This window comes from Stomoxys calcitrans, chromosome 2 (assembly GCF_963082655.1).
Source record: "Stomoxys calcitrans chromosome 2, idStoCalc2.1, whole genome shotgun sequence".
Lineage (NCBI taxonomy): Eukaryota > Metazoa > Arthropoda > Insecta > Diptera > Muscidae > Stomoxys > Stomoxys calcitrans.
Window position 1 is genome coordinate 159,491,804 of NC_081553.1, and position 25,868 is coordinate 159,517,671.

At 38.7% G+C, this 25,868-nt stretch overlaps 1 protein-coding gene across 1 annotated transcript; it reads right to left on the reverse strand.

The window, feature by feature from the left end:
- Nucleotides 1–21,069: 21,069 nt before the first annotated feature.
- On the reverse strand, nucleotides 21,070–25,294 carry LOC106090275 (uncharacterized). Its single transcript, XM_013256409.2, has 2 exons — nucleotides 25,102–25,294; nucleotides 21,070–25,028 (listed from the first exon to the last, which is right to left on the reverse strand). Exons 1-2 carry the CDS (start codon nucleotides 25,189–25,191, stop codon nucleotides 21,129–21,131), a joined length of 3,990 nt encoding a protein of 1,329 aa, XP_013111863.2. The 5' UTR covers nucleotides 25,192–25,294; the 3' UTR covers nucleotides 21,070–21,128.
- Nucleotides 25,295–25,868: the final 574 nt, after the last annotated feature.

Below are 25,868 nucleotides of genomic sequence, written 5' to 3' on the forward strand. Positions count from 1 at the left end.
GTTGTGGGGGTGGGGTGGCCCCATAGACACTTTTCCCGAATATGGATATCAGATTCGTGCTTTACTCCCAAAGACCTTTAATTTGAGCCCCATATTGCTATGGTCGTAAATTTGTCCCCCTTGGGGGATGTTTTTGGGGAGAGGCGGCCCCCAAACACTTGGTCCCATATTTGAATATCAGATTCATATTTTACACTCAAATACCTTTTATTTAAGCCCCATATACCCATGGTCAGTAAATAAGTCCTGTTTGGGGGGTGTTTTGTCCGATTTAGGGGTGTTTTGGGGGTTGGGGTGGTCCCCCTGGCACTTGATCCAACAATTGGATATCAGATACGTTTTCTTATCCTAACTTTGGATACCAAATTTTTATTTTTAGGGTACTATATGAGAGCACACAAAATTTCGCTTAAACCGCACCACCCATCTCCGAGTTCTGGTGTTTCTGAAAATTAGGGTAAGGGGGAGGGTGCTTTCATTTTTAAATACTCCATTTCGAGTTATTTTTGGAGTTTTTTCTCTATAGAGATCACGTTTGTACCTATTGCAACCATAACTAAAAAAAAATAGTCGAGGTAATCGGTTGTAAAAAACGACTTAAAATTAAATCCTTTTTGAATTTTGTTGACTTTTCGACTTGTTTGACTTCAAAGCCGATTATTCGACTTTTTCAAACAGTAAAATTCGACTTAAACTGTTTTACACAAAATTAAATGAATTGATTAGTCAGAAGTCGACTTTTAAAGGGTGATTTTTTTTTTTAAAGCTATAGGAAAGTTAAAAAAACGCATAAACTTCAGAAAAATGCATAAAATCTTTATTTGAATGGATAGTACGGTCCATAAAATTTAATGTTTGAAGATTATTTCAAGCAAATGTTGACTGTGACTGCGCCTCAAATGGTTCAACATTTCCAACATTTGGCCGGTATCTCTCGAATAAATGCTTCAATGTTGTGTTCCAATGCGTCAATAGCCCCACAAAAAATAGTTGTTGTTGCAGCAGTTTGTTGTGTTCTATCTTTCGTTTGCTTCATTCTGTTGAGTGTCAAGACCCAAGAATTCTGCGACTAAGATGGGGTGCGTCCACAGGGATCTGGGTCTGAGTCGAGTGGGTCTGGCTGGGCAGTTAAATAGGTGACGTGTATTGTGCGGTCCCTGGTTACAATCGGGACATACATCTTGCTCGTCGGCATCAATCCTTGCTCTGTAGGAGTTGAGGTGGCTGCATCTACCGGAACGTAATTGAGCCGGAACTACTCTGGTTTGCCGGGGGAGATTATTTTCTTCAGGTGCAAGGGGAGGAGGTCGTTCTTCAAGGACTACATTCACCCGGTAGCCATTTACCGCATCTGCTACCGTGTCTGCATGAATGTTGTCTAGACCTGCTTGATATGCCGCTTGATCTAGAGGTTCTCTCTTTTAGCCCTGAACCTCACGCTCTAGATCATGTAGATCTATCTTAAGGCTTCTGAGCGGTGGATATCTATCCACAAGATGATGATTTGGATGGTCTCTACGATAACAGCCCAAAAGGTATAGCTTAGACAGAATGCAGTTATGTCTTCGCACTGGTAGGATCCTTGTCTCTATTTTGACATGGCTGCCTTTAATAGGTCCAGTGCCACGAGAACCGTTCTATCACATGGCCTTGGCTGATTGAAGTCACGCCAATGTGTGCGGTGATGGCATGCAAAACAGTTGTTGTGCTATGCAGTCTTCGAAATCCATGTTGATGCTCGGCGAATAGAAATTCTCCTACGGGGCTCGGGAGGAGTAATGCCTCAATCGTCTTTGCTACTGGTGAGAGAAGGGTGATTGCTTTCCAGGCTTCAGTAGCGGGATCACTCTGCCCATTTTCCAGACATCGGGAACAATAAGAGTGTTCAAAGACAGGTTGAGGACAGTAGTAAGGTACTCAACTCCAGGTAAATCCAGATTCTTCAACATCAATGTAGAGATTCCGTCGAGGCCCAACGCCTTGCATGATTTGGCGCCACAGATGACAGACGTAACTTCGCCCACGGTAAATTGTAATGGCTGTCCATTGGCTCGGAAACCATGGATACGGCGAATGGCGCTCCTCCTTGCCCTATCACTCTCGGGATGCACAATAAATTGACGGTTGATCAACCTGGCGCATCTCTTCGGATCAGTCACGGTTACGTCACCAAAAGTGACTCAGGTCTTGGCATCCCGTCAACCGGGGTTCGAGATTGACTTAACAGTAGACCACAGCTTGCTTAAACCGGCGCCTAAGTTACATTGCTCCAAGTGTTCCAGCCTAAAATTCCACCTATGTTCGTTTACTACCCTGTTTATTTCCAGATTCAGATATCCGATTCTGGGGTTAGTGCGGTCCGTACAATGAATCCCAGCACGTTCGTCTGCGAGTACCACTGCCTGCGCCGGGTAATTTGGCCGCATTTGGGGTATTCGACCGGTAAATGGGGATGCCCCCACTAGAATTATGACAAGGTGCAGCAGCTCGCCAGACCCTTCCATAGCATCCCTTGATATCCCAAGTGACATATCCTGGCAAGCCGTCATCTCTTTAGGATCAGACCACCTCCCCATAATTCTCATCATCGACCCGACTTCATAACCTCTAAGTGCCGGACGTTTATCAATCGGAAGAAGACCAATTGGGCTGGTTTCAGTGAACTGCCACCACCCTCGAACGTGCCAGTTGCCGAGAGAAAATTCCGGGATATCATTAACGCAGCAGCCGCTGGCTTTATACCAGGTTAATGATATCTCGAAATTTCCTCTCGGCAACTAGCACGTACGAGGGTGGTGGCATTTCACTGAAACCAGCCCAATCGGCCTTCTTCTGATTGATAAACGTCCGGCGCTCAGAGGTTATGAAGTCGGGTCGATGATGAAATTTATGGGGAGGTGGTCTGACCCTAAAGAGATGACGGCTTGCCAGGATATGTCACTTGGGATATCAAGGGATGTTATGGAAATGTCTGGCGAGCTGCTGCACCTTGTCGTAATCCTAGTGGGGGCATCCCCATTTACCGTGCAAAACGTGGAGCCTTCAATCTGCTCTGCCAAACTCATGCCACGCTGGTAATTGCCTAGGGGAGAATGCCATGGATTGTAATGCGCATTAAAGTCCTCTAGAACCAGACGATTATGGCCAGATAGTAACCCACTTATGTCGGGGTTGTAAGCTTGGCCATTAATTTGGACACAGCTACCAACCGGCGGTATGTACACGTTGTATAGTTCTATCTTGGCAGTACCGGACCTGACTGCTGTCCCCATGCACTCCATGTAGGGGTCATGCAACTTATGTGAAACCACATGTCATGCAAGTCAAGATCTTTCATTTTGGTCAAAAAAAGATGGATATCATCTCACGATAGCGCTCACAGTTATATACGATTCGCATCATCGTTGAAGAAGTACGGTCCAGTGATGCCACCAGCCCATAAACCGCTGCAAACTGAGACTTTTTCTGGATGCATTGGTAGCTCTTGAAATACTTCTGGCTGATCTTCACTCCAAAATAGACAATTCTGCTTTTTTGCGTACCCATTGAGCCAAAAATGAGCTTTATCTCCCAATGAAAGAAGGACGCGAGGAACTTTCTTAACAGAGAATTGCTAAAAAGATAATTTAGATCCCTAGTGCTTCATCGACAAGGGCTGCCACCTCAGTGTACAACATACTGCTGCAACAACAACATGATTGTTAAAAACGAATAATTTATTTTATATTTGGTTGTTGTTGATGCTGTGGCAGTGTGTTGTACATGGAGGCGGCAGCCCTTGCCGACAATGGACTTCATCGGGTCAATCCGGTACGTACAACCGGCTGCCATGGGATTGTGGTATTACGTAGGTAAACTATGACTGTCAAATTTGGCAAAAATCGGAATGTTCATTACGCCTAGTTTTAGAAAGTGTATTGTGCCTACACCAAATCATGCACTGGCATTTCTTTGAAATGAACAAAAACATACGAATTTATTTGGATTTTACAAAAATAATACAAGTCACGATTCTTAATTTCAGCAACATCGGATGAAAAATTTCCCTTTTAAGCCTGTACATCGGGAGATCGCTCCATAAAGGGGCTATACGAATGTATAGAGAGCTCAACTTCGAACTTTAACTGCATATGGGGAAAAATCTAAACCAAGTTTGGGCTCGATACACAGAAAGAAATTAAAAACTAGGTTTAATTAAGAAATTTGTACATTTAATTAAAAAAATTGCTGAAATCGGACTTATAAAGGAATTTGTATTATTGATTACCAATCTTGCAATTTGGATTTATGATAAACTCAAAAATTCAATTAAAGTGGTTATTAATTACGTAAAGCAGTTATTTGAAATTGCCTTTTCTTTCAGACAACTTTTCTACTGTTTTAATAGAAATAAATAATTCATATTTTTCACATGAATGAAACACTTTTTATTTCATTGGATTACATTGCGTTTAAAACATGAGAAGTATTACTTAAAAATAGAAATATATAAAAAAAGAAGAAAAATTGCCGTTTCCAACATGAACCTGATCTGTAAAGAGTATTATAAACAAATTAATTTATATATGTACATATTTAAAATGAATCTTAATAAATACCAATCTTAGTATTCTGCGTACAGTACTACGAAATCTAGATCCACATATGTTATCTCTCGTCCTCAGCGCCATTTTCCAAGTTAATATAAATCTACTAGCCGAAACGGGCCCGCTCCGCTGCGCCTTCTTTAACTCTCTAATATCATTTAGAGATATCATTCGTGCCACTGTAGCCTATGTCCGCCTATAACGCTGAACGCCTTCGTTCAAATCCTGGCGATAACATCGGACAAAATTTAAAGCGCTGGTGATCCTCTCTAATGCTGGCGACATTTGCCATGCATGGTCATGTTAAAAATTCTCCCCAAAGAGGTGTCGCACTGCGGCACGCCATTCAGACTCGGCTATAGTAAAATTGTGTTTAAACTTGAAACGGAAAGCTTTCATTAAAGTGTGAGAAGTGTGCCCCTCTCGGTTCTTGGGTAAATTTTTCTCCACTCCCAAATACTTTTCTTTTGAGTCCTATATTATCGTATATTACTTTCGGTTTAGAGATACACTTGGCCCTTAATGTAAATATACGCTTCGTGCTTTACTTTCAAATACATTTTATATGAGCCCCATAATGGCATGATCGGTAAATAAATTCTGTTTGAGGGTGGGATGGACTCCAGGACTTTGTCCCGAAAATTAGGATCACTTTCCCGGAAATCGATCAATTTAAACATCAAATAGCTTTTATACAATAGGGAAGTGTTTTCGGGTAGGGCAGTTTCCCAAACACATGGCTCTTCAATTTTTTTTCTCTCAAGCATCTTTCGTTTGAGCTCTATATTATCGTGATTGGTCTATATACCCATTTGGCGGGTTTTGGATGGCCCCCGACCCAAACAGTAGAAACCATGTTTTGACTGCGAGTGCAAAAAAAAATTTCTAACGAATTGCATTATCAATCTCCGAGATCTGGTGGTTTTGAAAATTAGGGTAATGAGAAGTGCTTTTTAGGGGAGGGATGGCACTCAGACATTTCGACTCAAATATGGATATCAAATTCGTGCTGCACTCCCAAATCCATTTAATGTGAGCCCCATATTGCCATGGTCAGTAAATATGACATTTTTGGAGGGTGTTTTGGGGCTGGGGCGACCACTGGCACTTTGCCCTGAAAATAGATATCAAATTCGTTCTTTACTCCCAAATACCGCTGGTTTGAGCTCCATATTGCCATAATCGGAAATAAAGGTCAATTTAGGGGGGGTTTTAGGGCGTACCCGCAAACACTTGGCTCCAAAATTGGATATCAGATTCGTTTTCTACTCTCAAATAAGTTTCATTTGAGTACCATATTATCATAATGGGTCAATCAACCTATTTGACACATTTTTGGAAAGAAAAGTGCCACCTAGACTTGAACTCAAATTTTAATGTCATATTCATAATCTACTCCCACATATCTTTAATTTGAGGCCCATATTGACATTAACGCCCAATATGTCTGTTTGGGGGAATTTCAGGGTTGGGGCGGCCCGATGGGTACTTAGATCAAAATTTTAATACCATATTCGTATTCTATTTTCCAATACATTTCTTTTGATACCCATATTGTCCCGATCGGTCCACTTTTGATTTTGGGTGGTGTTTTTGGGTAAAGGGGGAGGGTGCGCGCTCTTCCGAAATGAACAAACTATAAAGTCTATTTCTCCCTCCTGACCATATTCGCAATCTACTCCCGAATACTTTTCATTTGTGTCCCATATTGCCATGATCGTCCAAAAAACCTTTTGGGGTTGGGACGGCCCCCAGCTACTTGGACCCAACTCCTGAATACCTTTCATTTGAGTCCCATTTTGTCCCGATCGGTCCACTTTTATTTTTGGGTAAGGGGAAGGGTCCGCCCCCCGTCCGATATCAAAAAATTATATAGCCTGTGTTTCGTTCCAGACCAACCTACACAATCTGTGAAAATTTCAAGGTAATCGGTTCAGCCGTTTTTGAGTCTATACGGACCAAACAAACAAACACTAATTTAATTTTTTATATATAAGAATGATATGACGCTAAACCCTCTTATTTCAATCCGGTACGAAGACTCGGAATGCTAACATATATCCAAGATAAGAGGTGTTGTCAATTGCTAAGAAAAAGTTTTATCCAAGCGGAGTGTTAGTAACAGAAGTCTAGGGCAAAGTAGATATATAAAGCATGGTAGATCACACTCCATCTGTAATCATAGAATGATATCCAAATTTGTTAAATAATATAAAAATTCACGGAGAATTAAGCAACAGTCTGCAAATACATGCAGAGAAAAAAACATGGTTGCCGTAATCATATTTGGGCAGCATAATATATATTGTAAGTAAATTGTCTCTTTTTATACCCACCACCGAAGGATGAGGCTTTATTCATTTTGTCATTCAGTTTGCAACACATCGAATTATCCATTTCCGACCCTATAAACTATATATATTCTTGATCAGCGTAACAATCTAAGACGATCTATCTATGTCCGTCCGTCTGTCTATTGAAATCACGCTACAGTCTGTAAAAATAGAGATATTGAGCTGAAACTTTGCACAGATTCTTTTTTTTTTTTGCCCATAAGCAGGATAAGTTCGAAGATGGGCTATATCGGACTCTATCTTGATATAGCCCCCATAAAGACCGATCCGCCGATTTAGGTTCTTAGGCCCATAAAAGCCTTATTTATTATCCGATTTTGCTGAAATTTAGGCATTTATTGTCCGATGTCGCCGAAATTTGAGACATTGAGTTAAATTAAGCCCCTTAACATACTTCTACAATATGGCATGGATCGGTCCAGATTTGAATATAGCTGCCATTCAGACCGATCTCTAGATTTAAGGTTTTGGGGCCATAAATGGCGCATTTATTGTCCGATATCGCCGAAATTTGCGACAGTAAGTTGTGTTAGGCTCTTCGACCCTATGTACCGATCTCTCGATTTAAGGTTTTGGGGCCATAAAAGGCGCATTTATTGTCCGATTTCGCCGAAATTTGGGGCTGTGAGTTGTGTTAGGCTCTTCGACATTTTTCTGCAACTTGGCAACTGGGTGCTTTAATTTTTTTACAATATGCGTTGTCAATTTTCGTAAATTTTATTAAAATTTGATAATGTTGCTGTTAAAATTTAAACATGGTATATTTTGTCAGTCACCATGTTTAATACTAAAACTAATAATAATATAGCAATTTTTTCGTTGAAAATAAAGAGGGAGTAGTTTTTATCAATATTAGTCTTAAATTTCTGAACGTCAATGTCGGTGGGAAAGACATTAGCCGGAAGTCGATTCCACATACGCGAAAAATAAATTGTCTCGGTAATGCATGGTTTGATCGACTGACCAATCAATTACAAACGGGTGTGAGTTCCTGGCAAGTCTTGTATTCCTGGCGATCATCCTAACGTCAGGGATAAGAAGACGAATATCCCTGAAACACACGCCATGAAAATAACGATAGAGCAATACGAAGCTACCCACATTCCGACGATGTTTAAGAGAAGCAATAGGGTTGGATACCCTACTGTCCCCAATCAACACCATCGCTCTCCGTTGAACTCGGTCAAGTAGCTCCAAGGATGATTTTGGAGCTGCTGCCCATATATGAGAATTATATTCCATCCTCGGCTTGATGTAGATAGTATAGATATTGAGAAGATCAGAAGTGGTGAAATATTTCTTGCACCGCTTAAGAAAGCCCAAACACTTGAATGCTTCTTTCGACACTTCGAATACGTGTTTTGACCAACGGACATCACATTGTATCTTCATGCCCAGAACATCAAGAGCATCTAACTGTTCAATATCTATACCGTCGATAAATATCGACGATTGAAGTGGGTCAGTGAAACGCTTGTGAGAAAAGAAACAGCACTGCGTCTTCTGTGCGTTAAAGTATACTCTGTTCATTCTACCCCACTCGGAAATGGCCAACAAATCATGGGAGAGCGTCTCATCCATAATGCGCCTCATGTCCACAATTTCTTGAGGACTGGGCCTATGGTCGAATGAATATGAATGACACAGACTATTGTCATCGGCAAATGAGTAGACTGGATTCGAAGTCTGACCCAATTGATCTTCAATGAAAATAAGAAAAAGGGAAGGGGAAAGGACAGAGCCTTGTGGCACACCTGCGGTCAATGTATACTTATCTGATGAGAACCCATTTACAACAACTCGTATAGTGCAATCTATGAGGAATATAAATCGAACAAAGTTATTACCGACTCCAAAAGCAACCATCTTTGATAAAAGTGCACCGTGCCAGACCCTACCAAATGCCTTGGAGATATCCAGAGCCACGACCAAAACTGGTGGATAGTATAGGACTATAAGTATCTGACTAGATGATGGTTAACCATACTCTCCATAACCATGGAGAGCGCGGAGCATATCGCAATCGGCCGGTAATTTGCAGGGTTGTTCGCGCCACTTTTTTTGGGGATGGGCTGAACGTTCGCAACCTTCCAACGCACCAGGAAAACTTCGGCACGGTAAGCAAGGCTGAAAAGTTAGCGTAGCGGACGAGCAAGCGTCGAATAACACTTACAGGGAACAAGTATTGATATACCGTCCGGGTCCGGAGGACCCTTTTAACTCCACGTGTTATAAGAATATATGAGGCATCGAACTAGGTACACTATCACTACACTGCTGTTCGTAAAGAAACTTTTCGTGTCTAAGTACTCTTGCACACAAAGTTCTTGACTGTTTGCGCAGCATTTCGGTATTGGCATTTTTGTTCAGACGCCAAGTCCTAAATGCATCCTCTTTTGATCTGACAGCATCTCTGCATGCCCGGTTAAATCAAATTTTATCTTTTGATTTAACTGATAAATTCTTAGTCAGAATGAACGATCTCATTCCTATTAATATTACTTCCTGCACCATTTCGGCAGCAGCATTTACGTCACCGTTTAGAAAACAAAGTTTCCAATTAAAATGCTGCGAAAATTCGTTGAACTCTTCGTTGAAGAGGCGGCGCGAAGAGCAGAATACAAAAAGGACGCTGAAATGGATATACTTCTCAGGGTACGAGGTTAAGAATAGGTCAAGAGTATTATGTTGGTGCCCTCCGACACATGAAATGTGTGTCGGTTCATTCACTAGTTGCATCAGGTCATTCTGCGCAGCGAACAGCTCGGCGTATTGACCCACCGGAGCCGAATGGGAAAGCCAAGAGGAGTTATGGACATTAAAATCGCCAGCAACAACGATTTCACAGTCCGGAAAATCCTCTAAGATTGTACTAATTAAGACCGAAAGGGAGTCAAAGCAGCTTAAGGAAACCTCCCTTTCCGAGTTTGGACTTCTATATATAAACCCGAAGTAAAGTACGTGTGTTCCAATCCTAAATTTAACCTAAATGTACATAAATCTTGTAAGTCCAAGTGTTGCTGCCTATGGAACACTATATCATAACGTACATATAGCTCAAGGCCTCTGTGGGGGTAAAAAGAGATAGAGTGTGATACTCTGGAATGTAAAAATCCTGTGGATCAGAATCCTCACCCATCTGGGTTTCACATAAAGCGAGGACATCAGATCGATGATAATAAACATGGGAATATACCGCGAAAAAGTTCGAACGTATCCCTCTTATGTTGGCAAAATGTATTCTAAACTCACCAAACATTGTGCCAATCAGAAATATTAAACGTTAACAGTGTGTACACTGTATTCAAACCTGCTCTTTTATCGACAGCGACAAGAGAACAAGAGCCTCAACCACTGCACATGAAGCGAGAAAGGAAAGGGGCAACGAATACACCACAAGCAGAAAGACATAAAAGCCCTTTGTGTGTTGAAAAAAGAACAAACGATTCAAATACCCAACGGGGTATTATAATAACAAATTAAATTTGGCTTGAGGACCAGCTTTTACAGAAAACACTTTTCTTTATTCATCTAGCTCCACTGGTTTTTAAGATATTAATGTTATACAGCTAAATTGGTCATTTCGTCCACTGTACGTGGTATGGAAAATAATTTGGGATTCTGTTAGAAGCACAGAATTCCTGACTTACAGGCGGCGCACAACAAGCCGATTGCACATGACGGGTTTTAATAGGCAAACATAAATAGTAGCATAAAATCAAGGAAATATTTAAAACAGTAGATTTTGTTAGTTGAAACAGCAGTCGAAAATGTTTGCCAAAAAGCAGCCTTAAGTTGCCTGAAACGGCAATAATGTCTGCTTTCCCATTTTCAAAAGACAAAAACTGTTGTTTTAGCAAACATTGTTGATTTTTTGAATAACAAATTTCGTTGAGTGTGGTATCAAGCGGAATTCCTCGCAGTTAAAGAAGTGATGGAATGACTTTCTGCGGAACATATTTCGGATTTCAAGAACCGCCCTGGACTGTCGCATATCTCTCAACAAGATGGCTGAAAACTTCAAAATGCACCTAAATATAATGGGTGCTGCGCCACAGAGATACCCCACGGAATTGTATAGTGGACGAGCTAGCAAAGCTAGAAACTACCTTACGCATTTCAGGGGAACTGGCATCTGCGGGTATGTTTCTAGCGACACGTAAACTACGTTGCACAGTGACGCAATTTGAGTTTTTCGTGGCAAAAATCATATCCTTTGAACCAATTAAGATAACTGAATGATTTCAACGGCGTATGAAAATAACTGTTCAGGCTATGAAAAAGGGTGCGACGCCTTGAATATGCTTAGTTATAGCACATCAAAGTCAGAATTTGTGGCGAAATGGTGAATAAATGGATTAAAAAAAATAATTTTGTAAATTATATATTTTTCCCCCTTTTTTAAAGCTTTAATGTTTTAAAATTATTAACAAAAAAAATAAAAAAAAATTCAACTTTCTGTTAAATTTTCTTCAGAATTCCTATATGAGTCTATCTCTAAAAGACTAATCATTTATACCATAATATTTTTCTAATTTATTCGTGACTTCACATACCGCTTTGAGGAAATAATTGGTCGAAAGATGCTGCCAAAATGTTGTATAGGTCCTCATTTTGCCTCACACGTGATGCTTTAAACGTATTCCATAATTTATATTTTTTATAGAATTTGTTAAGGGGCTGCTGTTCTTCTTCAGAAAGCTCTCCAATTGGCAACAACTGAAAGTCAATTACATCTCTGCCATGTGCCAATACTTTATGGACTGTGGGGTTCAATTTCTTCTGTGGATACTTTTTTGGTAAAAGTGTTGCAGTTTTTGATGCATATTCTCCATATTTTGTAGAATGGATGCTTTCCTTGCAGTTTAAGACATTAAAAACAGTTCCTAATCTTTTTACCACTTGATTGTCCATTCCAGAGATTCTAGTTACTGTCATTTTCAAAAAGTTTCCGTATCCGTACTTGTGATAGTCTGCTTTTAGTCCAAGTTGTTTAAAAAAAAATCATGCTGTATTTGAAAACCAAATTCCTTTTGTGGTAGGGCCAATTTTAGCAAAAACTCCATGCACCGTATCCTCGCATGCAAAGGTGCCATTCCATATTCGTAGTTCTCCTTGTTTGAAGAATAGTTCAAATTATCGAAGTTCTTCTGACTCTTTTTACAAATTGGACATGACAATGTTGAGGTTGTTCCTGTCAGTTCGTTTATGAGTTTTCCGTCAAACATGCTCAGGTGGAACTCGTAGCTGCATTCAATATATTTCTTTTCTCTAATGTTCAACATTGTGGGCTTAATCTTACTTATCTCTTATTCAAACCCCTTAACCGTTGTACTTATGAGTTTTCCAGATTCCTTTGCAAATTGAAACATTATTGGTCGACAGTAATGCACTGATGAAGGACGTGGATTTTTCGAGTGAAGGGAAACGATCTAACTTTTTGTTTGTCCTTTGATAGACAGCGCTTCTGATAATTGCGGCGTGGTCAATTTATTGGTGGCATCTGTAAGTCTCCACTTGAACTGAACAATCCTCTATGGGCAACTCTTCTACCAATGTATCCTCCTTAAGCCAGTCCTGATAGTTTGCTTTGAACCTTTCACTGGTTCGTTTAGATTTGATCCATTTTCTTTTAATTTTTATATAGTTCAGACAAAGTTTTGTTTTTATACTTTCGCGTCTGTCAAAATTGTCGTGTATGCTATCGAGTTCGGTGCAGCTTCGGCAAAACATTTTTGCGCGGTTGACTTTCTAAACAGGTCGAATAATTTTCCAGTACTTGTAGCGCCAACTTTCATTCCTAAACTAATGCATGAATTATGTTTATTTGGCACTATAAAGTATTCAGTAACAGGAACCTTTTTGTATTGGTCTGTAAATGAAGTACTTGGTAGCATTTTGTCCATCTTACGTCTGTAGGAGGATATTGGAATCAAATTTCGACATAGGTTTACAGGTAAATAACAGATTTAAGTCGTAACTTCATTCGATAGGTTGTAAGGAAGTAAAATATCAACTGGGTATACTTACTAATCATATACGTTTAGATGGAAATCCCATTTTATGAACGACCTATAAATTCTTCGTTTAATTGTGACTTTAGGTACCTATGACCTGGCTAGGTGTATGTCTTTAGTGGCATTGACCTATGACCTGATTATGATGTAATTGATGAATCTATAGGCATTTAACTGAAATTTCCAAAGCATAACAGATTAAAAAATATAAGCCATATACCTTAAATAACAATAACATAGTAGTGGATTCCCCGGAATGCACGTCATACGAATACTTGAAAGATGACTTTTACATTTTTGCCCCTAAAAAATGGTGCAACTGCGGGCATAAAAACTTTTGAATTATGTTAAGGGGCATTCGAGTAGAGTATTTTGCAAAATAGAGAGGGTTATTTTGGGTTATTTTTTATTTTCCATCAATGTTGAAAAATGGATGCTATTTAAATAGTGACTTGCCTGGAGAAACTCAAGGAAATCATTATTATCCTTCCATACACAAAATAAAAAATGACAATCCCTTAACTAGTTTTGGAGATATAATACTTGAAATCGGACCAAAATATCTTTCAACGACCGTATCTCCTAAACAAAATATCTGACATGGTTGTGGGTATCATTCTTAAAATCGTTGGAATATTTTAAATAAGATAGTTTCTTTCGAAATTTCATAGGCGCACATGAAAATTTTGATTTTTGCCACCTGTTTCCTCAATTTGCGCCATAGTGCGTCGTCAGGATCAGCATTAGCCACTGTACGGAGAGCAAGCACACACCTAACTTGGATAATGCATAGATATTACGAAGAGAGGACAACAATAGCAAGCGTTTTACATTAGAAATGAAGAGATATAGTTTGGAAGTTATGTTTCTGTCAGTCAGTATTAAGACGCTTAAATTATAAATGGATGAATATATATTCCAGTACAATAGGGTAATATTAATATTCATAAATACTATAATCAATGTTAACAATGATCCACATTTTTTACTGCGTCCCGCAATGCAATTATTCCATTTATTTTTTTTCACATCCTAGATTTTTCTGTTTGCACTCCTCCAATTCATACTACAAATTTATTGTATTTTATGCAATCATAACACATTTTTCCCTTTCTGAGAGATAACAAAAGATAACAATAAATCCTGCAACTCGCGATTAATCGGTTATAATAATTTGTTATCGTATGATATCGATTATTAATCGGGACAACTTACGCTTAAATATTATCAAGAACATCTGACTTGCACTGAAGAGGACTAAAATAAATCACAGCAAAACACGTGTTCCAGTCCAGTCCAAGTTGGCACTGGACATCTCTTCAGTACACCTGACTTGCATTGCATTGAATGCGTAATGTTATGGAAAAATATTAAGTAGTAGAAAATATTGAATGTTGTAGAAAAATATTTAGTTGTGCTTGTACAAAAAAAACATTCAAAATTGTTAAGGAATATTTTTTGGGGAAATTAACTTGTAATTGGGAATTTTTGGAGACAAGGGACGGAAAAGGGAGACAAAGGACGGAAATGAGAAGCAAAAAATTTAGTTTTTGCATTCAGAGGTGTATGCGTACATATATTTGTCTCAATGGCACTTCTGTTCGGATTACTTGTGTGTGAATGAGAACATAATACCATCTCGCTTTTTGCGGAAACGGATACATACTGTTTATGTTTTGACATAACAATTTTAATTTGCGTAATTAAAAATTTGTTAAATATTGGTATTTTTGCAAATCACATGTCATGATTAAACGGAAAATAGAGTTTCAATGTCAAAAATTATCAAAGCAATTAATAAATGTATTAAAAATGGTTTTCTTAATCATTAAAAAATTTTATTGATCAAATTTTAAGTGAATATTTTTTCTGCGTAGAATTGATGATAATTGATGCTATGGCCCCGTGTAATCTGGTACTACACGACACACATCACTGATTTATCTGCTCAACCACTCTTGCTCGACTTACTAACGTATAAATTAAGCCTCAAATCCTACATTTTGAAAAGGGCCCTTTACACCTACAAGAGAGCTGGTCTGGTCTAGACTTGAAGAGGTCGAAAACGTCTAAGTAAGTCCGATGGTAGACTGTCACTTAAACCTAACCCACTAACCTACTAACATGTCCCATTTGAGCGTGTAATGAAATGATCCTAAACTTGCATTGCAAACTCCAAATGAGAGAAATAAAAGGACAAAACTACATTGTTGGTGTTTATTAATACATCTTGAAGCTGGAAACCCACAGACAATTAAAACAATGATATCACTGGCCAACTTACATTTCCGTATTCGATTTAAGTTTAAATGCTACAAATAACTGTCTATAAACTGTAGGCCCGACAGACAGAAGGTTACAAGATTGTACTCTGGCACTAAAATCAACATTCGCCAAGTTCTGCCAATAGCGTGCTGTCTGTGACCATCTACCTGTTTGGCAATTTCTTTTCAGTAATATATATATTATTAAACGGCCAAAGGTTTCATAAAGGTGAGTTTGTGGTACACATTACGGTCAAACGACTGAATGGGTTTTAATGAAATTGCCATCAATCGAAAGATATTTTTCCAGAGAAGCGACAAATATATATGGAAATTAATTTTCCTTAAAGAGAAGCCACGAAAATGAAGAATTAATTTCAACAACAACAAAAAATAAGGAAAAGAAGAAGACACAGCAAATTGTTGTTGTTTTTTTTTTCTATTCGTTTACAGGTAGTGGCAGTTGCCCAACAACAAAATATTGAGTGCACTATCTGCCAAAATCAATGGTTAGTGCAACTCTGATTTTGAGTATGTTACAAGTTCGCGCTATTTTTCGTTGTTTGTATGTATGGTTCTTAACTATAATACACACACGCACACAACCAAAACTCATTTAAAGATAGTGCACTTCGCGAGAAAAAAATTTTACTCAGCTGTTTACGGTATACTACCTGGTAATTATATCATGGTGTGAATGCAAACCCATAAGCGAGAGCATTAGTGGTGAGAGTAAGAGAAACAAATGGTGCGAGTGAAAGAGTATCACTGTTTAGGAGAGGGTGTGGTGTGCGTGGCCCTACTTGGCATGTAGGTAAGCCAATGCCTTAAGGCTCGGCTTTGGTGTGAGAGGCATTTTCATTTTTGTTGTTGTTTATATACGTTTTACGAGGCTGCACAATAATGCAAAAAATTTTATAACTACGTATTTAGTATTGTTGGGTTTTATAAAAGCGAGTTTGTGATACATACTTGTTACGGCTAAACCGCTGAAAGAATTTTAATGAAATTGGCATGAATCGAAAGATATATTTTCACATATGTGAATATATTTATATAATTAAACGGCCAACGGTTTTTTGAAGGCGAGATTGTGGAACATAATTCGGCCAAACGGCTGAATGGATTTTAATGAAATTGGCATCAATCGAAGCAGAATATATATGAATATTAATTTTCTAAAAAGAAAATTCAGGAAAATGACGAATTAATTTTCAATAAAAGAAGAAACAGCAGAAACAAAGCAAAATGTTGTTGCTTTTTATTTATTCATCCGTTATTTGTGTGAATGCAAAGTCATAGGTGGGAGTATTAGTGGTGAGAGTGCGAGAAGTGACTGGTATGTGCTAGAGAAAGAGTATGCTGAAAGAGGTCGCTATTGGGTGTGTGATGCGTGTGGACCTACTTGGTGTTCTTTGGCATGAAGTCAGTCAGTAGCTTAAGTTGCGGTTATGGATATTGACGATTGCGATTTAATATGTTGGCAACGGTTACATACAACTTTGGCAACGCATTTATTTAAAAAGTGCGAAGAGCTAAATAAGCTAAAACAAATCAGTATTTTTGTTTACATTATGTGTTGGGCCCCATATGATTTAAGGCAAAAAATCAATATCTTTTTGTATGTTTCTATGTTCGTATAGACTTAGATTTATATACTTAATATTCAGATGGTTAAAAACGATCATGCGATGAAAATAGTGAACTTTATATTACAATATCAGAAGGGGTTTGTGTGACGGATTGCCCTGCCACTGAACAACCCAAAACAGCATGTAGCGCAATCTGGTAATATGGGGCATCGAATGGAAGGCAGAACGATTCTGACACAAAAATATGACGTCTAGTGTTTGGGAGTCATCTTTTTTCTTTAAAACTCCTATCGAACCATCCTTTGAAATATGGATTCAACAATCTCAAAGGCCTCCAAACCATCTAGAAAGGACATGTTGCCGATTTAAAAAAAATTGGGTCGAAATGATAGAGTTTAAGGAGTAGAGTATGAACGTAACATTTAAACATTTAACAAGTGGCTGAGAGTCCGCCTTATACCTAAGTTGACATGCAGCCCAATAATGGCAATATGATATTCAAATGAAGGGTATATGGCAGTAGGGTAAAACTATTGTATTTTGGGCTATGTGCATGTGCGGCTCCACAATCTTAACTTTTTGAAGTATGCACTGCATTCAACCGAAAGGTATTTGCAAGTTGTGTATGCCAACAATGAGACATAGAAGTTTAGATTATAAATATAAGTAAATTTATATTCTGTGTATTGTAGAAGGTACAGCGGAGCGTGCTTGTGTGGGTTTGTCAACAAAAAGAATCCTTCATTCTAGTGATTTTCATTCTCATAGTCAAATTAGTTCGACTCCCCTTAAGGAGAAGACACAACCAGGGATTATCTTTTTTTCGCTCCGGCAAACATTTTTCCGCTCCGCTCCGGCAATTTATTTTTCGGTTCGCTCCGCTCCACGCTTTCCATTTAAATTGACTAATTATTTTTCAATTTTCTTCTTATATACACCGTGCCCTATGAAGTGATATATACATTTTTTCATTAAGTTTACAACATCAAGCAATATTCAAATCCGTTTAAAATTTCACCGAAATCGGATGAACAATGCGGCTTTTATGGGCATAAGATCCTAAACCGGGAAATCGTTCTGATTAAAAATAACCGTTATTTAAATTTTTTTTCAAAAAATATTTATTTATACATCAATAACTTTGAAGGGGCAAGATCCCTTCAAAGTAATACTAACATTGTACTTCCTTCTATCGTATTAATTATCTGAGACCCAACAAAGTATGCAAGGTCTGATCAAAAAATAACCGTTACTTTAATTTTTTTCAAAAAGTTAATTTTTATTCACTAATAACTATCTTGTCCCCTTCAGATATTTTTTTTAATTTTTTTAATCTTTGAAACTCTTTTGCAACGCGCTGTTTGGTTAAACAAAACTTAATACAGTTTCTCTGATCCATTGTTTCGAGTAGTAAAAAATCGAAGAGCACAACACTAACTAACCTTTTTATCCGTCAAAAACAAACTGACAATTGAAAATCAGTAAGGAAGGACAAAAGTCAGGCGGTGCCGACTGTATAATGTTCTACACCTACCTTATAAGTACAATGTGTTTTCAGATGGATTATTAAAAAACCCGTATCAAATTTAGAGCTAATATGTTCAAACTCTAATATATACGGTGGACAAATGACAACATTATTGCAAATTGCCCAAAATTTGATGAATATATATTTGGGAGCTATATCTAAATCTGAACTAATTTCGAGCAACCTTCTCAGATATTGTGGAAGTCGTTGTATGGTAGGAAAACGGTGTTCAAAATTTTGGCAAAATTGGTCAATAAATGCGCTTGCAGTGGTTCTAGAAGGGAAAATAGGGCGGTTCATATATATATGTCAGCTATATCTAAATCTGAACCAATTTCTATGAAATTCAAAAGTAATGGTGAGTGTTAACAGGAAATCCTTCGTACCAAATTTCAAGAGAATCGGTTAACAAATTTATTGCGTTATTACTGCAAATCGGACGAACATATATATGAGAGCTATATCCAACTCTGAACCGATTTTTTCCAATTTCAATAGTCTTCGTCTCTAGGTCGGAAAACATGCCTGTACCAAATTTGAAGACGATCGGATGAAAAACACAAATTAACATGGACAGGCAGACGGACATAGCTAAATAAATAAAAGCGTGCTTTGGATCGCATTTGTCGAGTTCTTTTCCCGGCATCTCTTCGAAAGATTTTCTCTGCTATTGGAGCGATATCAAGATATGGTCCGGTTGGACCACAATTAAATTATATGTTGGAGACCTGTGTAAAATGTCAGCCAATTCGAATAAGAATTGCGCTCTTTGTGGGCTCAAGAAGTAAAATAGAGAGATCGATTTGTATGGGAGCTGTATCGGGCTATAGACCGATTCAGACCATAATAAACACGTATGTTGATACTCATACTCCGTCGTACAAAATTTCAGGCAAATCGGATAATAATTGCGGCCTCTAGAAGCTCAAGAAGTCAAGATCCCAGATCGGTTTATATGACAGCTATATCAGGTTATGAACCGATTTGAACCTTATTTGACACAGTTGTTGAAAGTAAGAATAAAATACGTCATGCAAAATTTCAGCCAAATGGGATAGGAATTGCGCCCTCTAGAAGCTCAAGAAGTCAAGTCCCCAGATCTGGTTATATCGCAGCTATATCCAAACATGGATCGATATGGCCCATTTACAACACCAACCGACCTACGTTAATAAGAAGTATTTGTGCAAAATGTCAAGCGGCTAGCTTTAGTCCTTCGGAAGTTAGCGTGCTTTCGACAGACAGACGGACGGACGGACGGACGTGGCTAGATCGACATAAAATGTCGCGACGATCAAGAATATATCTACTTTATGGGGTCTCAGACGAGTATTTCGAGTAGTTACAAAAAGAATGACGAAATTAGTATACCCCCCATCCTATGGTGGAGGGTATAAAAATGCGAAAATCGAACATACTCATGAAATTTTAATATAACTGTTATTTTTTGATCAGACCTACATCTGAATATGATCCGATTTTGCTAGTTTAAGATGTTAAAATACGAATCTGTGCCAAACTTTATCTCAATATCTCAATTTTTGCTGGCTGTAGCGTGACTACAACAGACAGACAAACGATCCAGAATATATACTCGTATACTTTGTAGGGTCGGGAATGGGTATTTCGATGTGTTGCCAAAGGAATGACTAATTAATATACCTTTGATCCTATGGTGGTGGGTATAAAAATCCATGGAGTTTGTTGCTTTGGCTTTTTTAGTTTCTGCCTATAAAAAGAAACCGTGCAAAGAACTTGACAAATGCGATCAATGGCGGATGGTATACAAGATTCGTCCCTTTTGTTTTCACATGTTTTGAGTTTAAGGCGACACTGTTTAAAATTGATACAAATCTGTTCTCTAATATGTTTTCGATAAAGATTTATCGAAAGTTAACTCATGTTAATTTAGTAATCTTAAAATTTTGTTTTAATTCGCCTGAATAACAAGTTCGTAGACCAACAAAATTTTTATTTTAAAGATTTTTTTGTCGGAGCGGAGCGATATTTAAAGATTGAAAGCCGCTCCGCTCCTGCTTCACTCTGGGTTAAAAAACATTCGCTCTCGCTCCGCAAAAATTGGCCACGCTCCTCTCCGAATACTGTTACAACAACATAACATTTGGTGTAGTTTTGTAAGACCATCCAGATCGCAAAATTTGTTCACTTTTTTTGAGTGTGTGAATCTCGAATTTATTACCTTTACGCTAAAAATAAAACTTCCACACAAAAGCCATAGCGAAACAATTAAAAGTGGTCTCATTTGCATAACAACCATACATCATATGGTGCAATCCGCCATCTTGTCATCAAGCTGATCGACGTTTTGCCAGCACACTCAAAGAAATTTAAGTGCGTGTGTGTATACGTGTGCGAACATGAGCAGAGAATATGCGAGAGAATGCAAACAAAAATCTGTCATCTTAATACCGTCAAACCTGGCCGTCTGTTAACAGCTGTACGCGTGAGACCACCTTTTTAAATTCACCTTGCACAAAAGCTATTCTTGTCGCAAGACAAATTTACCAAACGCTATATTTTTCTTACGTGTGTTAACGCCGTTTTTATTTTGTGTATCTAGAAACCAACACTTAAACAAATAATGCGCTCTTGGGATTAAGAGAATTTTTAAATAAATATATTTTTGTAAACAATGTATTTAATTATATGTGTACCTATGTAGTAAATTAATTTTGAAAAACAATATGGCTTGCGCTAAAAACTTGTGCCAGTGTCAGCCTAACACGGCCAAGTCGATGTGTGTGAAGAAATGAACCTCGAAATTAATTAATAGCTTTGCGTTGTGTCCTTCATAATGGAGGCGTTGTTCGAAATGTCCTTGAGGTGAAACCACCTGCGTAGATATCCACACCACATTCGCCTCGTTGTGGGATCCATAAGTATGAAATAAATGAATAGAATGAAGCCCTGAAGGGTTGCCGTTAGACAAAACAGGTAGGAGAACGCTATGCCGGCGCCCATTGCCGTCATTAGACCAAAAATCCACGTGAAACCTAGTAAAAAGAACAAAAGCACTAAAAGTCTGATTTGGGAAAGAGCAAAACTCTTTTCGGTATGTCGTATTGATCCGGCAGGACTTTTTATTATATTGAAAATAACCACCACAAATATGCCTAAGTTTGTCAGGATGACAAGTGATATGGGCATTACAACGCCTATGTAAAGCGACCTGCCGGTGGGATAACAAATGGGATTGTTTGAATCGTTGGCGTGCGGTATATATGAGTTGCTGTCGAACGTGAGAACTAAGGCCACCGGAATTGTGGGCATTCCCCATCCCAGAAGAGTTGACTTAATAAAGAATCGTTGAGGACGTGTATTCCCGAAAACTTGAACGTAACGCTTGAACTGCAAATATGCTATGATTATCATCCAACAGAATTGTACAAGAATCGAGTAGTGGAGAAGAGCTCCGATAGCGATACAACTCGGGAATATTTTATTGGCAATAAGGTGGTGGGCATGTTCCGTTGTATTGACAAAACAGAATAGAATCATCTGCAGTGCAATTGCTGCAGATAGTTGAAGCAAAACCTTTGAATTGGGCTTCTGTCGCCAGGAGCGAAAAGTGCAAGCCGTGACGAAAATGCCAATCACACCAAATACGGACAAGGAACACCCGAGTAAAGTAATGATATTGAGGGCATTCTGATGAATTTTAGTAACAACAAATTCCACTTGGGAATCAACAGATAAGTTGAAGCTGCCCTGGACTAAGTATGCAAACGGGGTAAGATGAGTGCAACCACATAAGATGGTATTGTTATTGAGCTTGGAGCGCTGTAATAATATAAGACCATCTTTTGCCCATTTTTTGTAGTTCCAATAACTGCAGTATTGTGGTTCATTGTCTAGCTCATAATCAGTATTGGTCAATACTAATGGAAGGACCTCGGGAAGATCATTGTCATGTCCTGGTATGGATATCGATATTATCTTTCCTAGTATGGAGCTCTCAGTCTGTCCGTCGGTCTGCTGAAAAAATTTGTCATTTGAATATATTTTTACAACCACCAAAGGCTCGGGTCGAAGTGCGGGAAGACTCTTGTTCCTATTACTGAAACTGGAAATTTCGTTCAAACGCCGCCAAAGTGTTTCTGGTACAAACGTTCCTATAATAATGTTTTCTTCGTTTAGCAAATCGCTGACACTCTGATTGGCGAAAAGGAATCTGTAGTGCATTTTTGAGAATGCTCCCCGTAGCATATACACGTTGTCGGAGTCATCTTCCTCATCTCCCTCATCTATATCCGATTGGAAGAGTGCCACCCCAGAAACATTGGCAATTTTTGGATTAATAGCGAATATTACAAAATTATTCGTTGACTTTGTTACCACACCAAAGGCCTTGTGATCTATGATATCGATTTCCTGATCACTATCCAAATCTATTTTCACTGTGGTCTTCTGCTGAGGATCTAAACTATCCGCAGGTTGTAAAACATTCACCGATATTACATCCATCATATATTCAAAAGTGTCTAGCAGTATATTAGTCGAGTTAAGCACCAACGACGAATGCAAGACTTTTCGATCAATCCTCATCAAGTAGTTGTAAATTCGATCCATTTCCAAAAGGATTTCTGTCACATTCAAATGCTGCCAGATAGTGTCGTAGGTGGCGGTAGGATAATTTTGGAGATTACCCCCATTGCTGAATCTGTGTTTTACCAAGTTCTTAATGGTTTTTCGAATTAGCTTCGCAAGATAGTGCACATCGGCTGGAATCAAGGCCTTTAAATTATGTTCCAAAATTTTTCTCATTTTTTTAACTGCTCTCTCCGGGTTTTTCTTTGGAAACTTCATTACATCCATGTTGAATAGATCCTCTGTAATGATATGCTCCGTCTTTGCAGTGCACTGAGAGGCATCACTTGATCTATTGTCCCAAAAAGCGCCTTCAATAAATTGCCCCAAGCACTTGCGAAACATCGGGAGCCCATTTTTTTGCAAGCAAAAAGTGGATGGAGTTGCTGTTTGGCCAACAGCTGTCCTGGGCCATTGATGTTCAGGAACACAGTACTCCGTGCTTCTGACCGTTTGGGGCAAACCATATTGCATTCCTAAAATAAGCTCCTTCAGCAAATTTCTCTCCAACACTATGACTTGTGTCTCAGAACGAATAATTTCTTCGTCCTCAAAACTTTGGCTAGACTCAGAGCTATACTCAACTAATGAAGATTTCAGGGAAACGGTTACATGGCATATAAATTGTAGCTGGCTGCTTTCCACTTGTAGAATATCCATTATTCGTACATTTCCTACTAGGAGGTTGTCGAATTTGGTGTCACTTGTTCTCTGAGCTTTCAGCATTTTTTCTATGTCATTGGTAAACAATTTTATATATTTGCGTATGGGGTTTGGTAGAATGGCTTTCTTTAGGGAATAGTCGATGTGAAACGCAAAATGGTGGCCTCGTTTTCTTCTGGCTGTCACAATTCTGGCCGACCTAACCACTGTAAAACCAAAAATTGTATGAGCTTCACACCAGTACTGACGGGGGTTATCGGACTTTATATCCAATTTGTACATCGTCTTGGTCTGGGATTCGTTTTCCCAAAATTTTTGAAGATCAACTTTTGACAATTCGCCGTAGTTAGCCATGGCGAAGCAATATATGGTGAAGTCGCCCTTTGAGTTGAGGGACCAAATATAAAATTTATTGTAAACTGTTAGCACTAACATATCATCCTCTTGCTCTATTCGCAATGTCATTTCAACGTCCTTTCTGATAGGTACATGCTCGAGACATAAGCTTCTAATGCGCTGATTCACAGGAATTAAAGACAATTGATTTTTACTCATATTAATGGCCCATCTGCCACCTGGTACTTCCTTTGTCCCCCTTACCTCGACATTATCGCCAAAGGGAATTTTGTGATCCTCGAATACAATTCTTAATGCATTTTGTTTTTCATAATACTCAGAAACACTTAGCATACGCATATCCTGGGGAAATTTGTGGCCTTCCCAAGTCATTCCGTAGCACTCGTTGGGCCTATAACTCAGGGCTCCAAAGTTTTGTGGACACCCATTTTTGGATACCAACTCATCGCAACTGAAAAAACACACCGCATGGAGATTGTCATTGCAATTCGTTGGCTCTATTTTTATTTGAGGCACATCTTGGACCTGACTAAGATAGGCTCCCACACAATGATTATCAGCGGATGCAATGTGTTGCCCAAATGTAAATTCATCGTACAGCTTATTCCATCTAACGCCCGGCAAGCGAATGAAATATGGATTGAAGGCCCTGTTCTCGATTCGTTTCACCGGCAACCAAATTCGATCGATATTTTTTCTCAATAGAATTCTCAAGAGCTCTTTGTCGTAAGACTTCAGAATGTGGCTGGAGCCGTAGCAGTAAGTCTCATTAAACCGTTGCCGCTTTTCCGATATCTTTAGGCACATTGATTTGCCATTAATAGATTCCTCAGTTAAGTCTTCGGGACATTTTGAATTTGTTATCCTAAATGTTTCACACTCCTCCACAGCTGGTTTCCATGTTTTGTTGGCCTCCGCGTCACATTGACGCACCACAATTGAATTGTTCTGCCAGCAAACATCTGGCTCTGATATAACAAAGTCCAAACCAGGATGGCTTTGTCTCCATATAAATGTAGCATTCGATGAATTGGTTCGTTCTGTAGAACACTCATTTGCCTGTTAATTTCACAAAAGTGAGTGTTGTGGTAGAATCGTTATTGAACAAAGTACATCATTCACACACGCTTACCAATGTCCGTTTGATGGGTTCAAACGTCGTTGCGCCTGCAGCCACTATCAGAAGATATACAATTTTGGAGATTGAAGTTTGCGGATCCATTTCCGCTATGCAAAAAAAAAATATGTTTTTAAGTAATACCCACAATACTCGACCACAAATAGTCCAAAGCGAAACACACAAAGACTACGTAGAAAAATATTACGTTCGTAATTTGGAGTCTGCGAGCACACAGCAGCAATCCAACTGATAACATTGTTGATTGCATTTAAATTTTTTTTTATCTATTTTCATGGAAGATTACCTTAGCTTGAAAACAAAGATAGGGTGGTCCACGAAAAAGTTGCACCACCGCAAGATGGGTCATATAAACTGCTTCAAAATAATCGAATTCGGTCAATTTTGGCTAAGCACACAAGGCGTCACAGTGGCCACATCCAGAGATCCAAATAATTGGAAATTGTTGTTAGATGTGCCACCCTATAAATGTGCCACACCGGTAAATCTTTGTGTTAGCACATTTTAAGTAATGGGGAATTTCTTGGACGCCAAACTTTATGGTTCTTATCAGGTTTACCGTTTTTGTGCCAGTTGCTAAATTTGCTGGGCGGCCAATGTTTCGCCACAAGCGTATCACTACTCCGTATTCATATCTCTCTCTCTCTCAGAGTTCAATGAAGAAGGTAGGTCGGCACAAGTGCTTAAACTAATGGGGATGTACTTTTGTACTGGTATATAGGCACTACGAGAATTCTGCCCCCTCTCTCCGTTTTCTATTG

Coding starts and splice junctions, on each gene's coding strand:
- LOC106090275 (XM_013256409.2), bottom strand. CDS start 25,191: ATGGATCCGCAAACTTCAATCTCCAAAATTGTATATCTTCTGATAGTG. Junction 25,029..25,101: donor AACCCATCAAACGGACATTG/GTAAGCGTGTGT, acceptor TGAAATTAACAG/GCAAATGAGTGTTCTACAGA.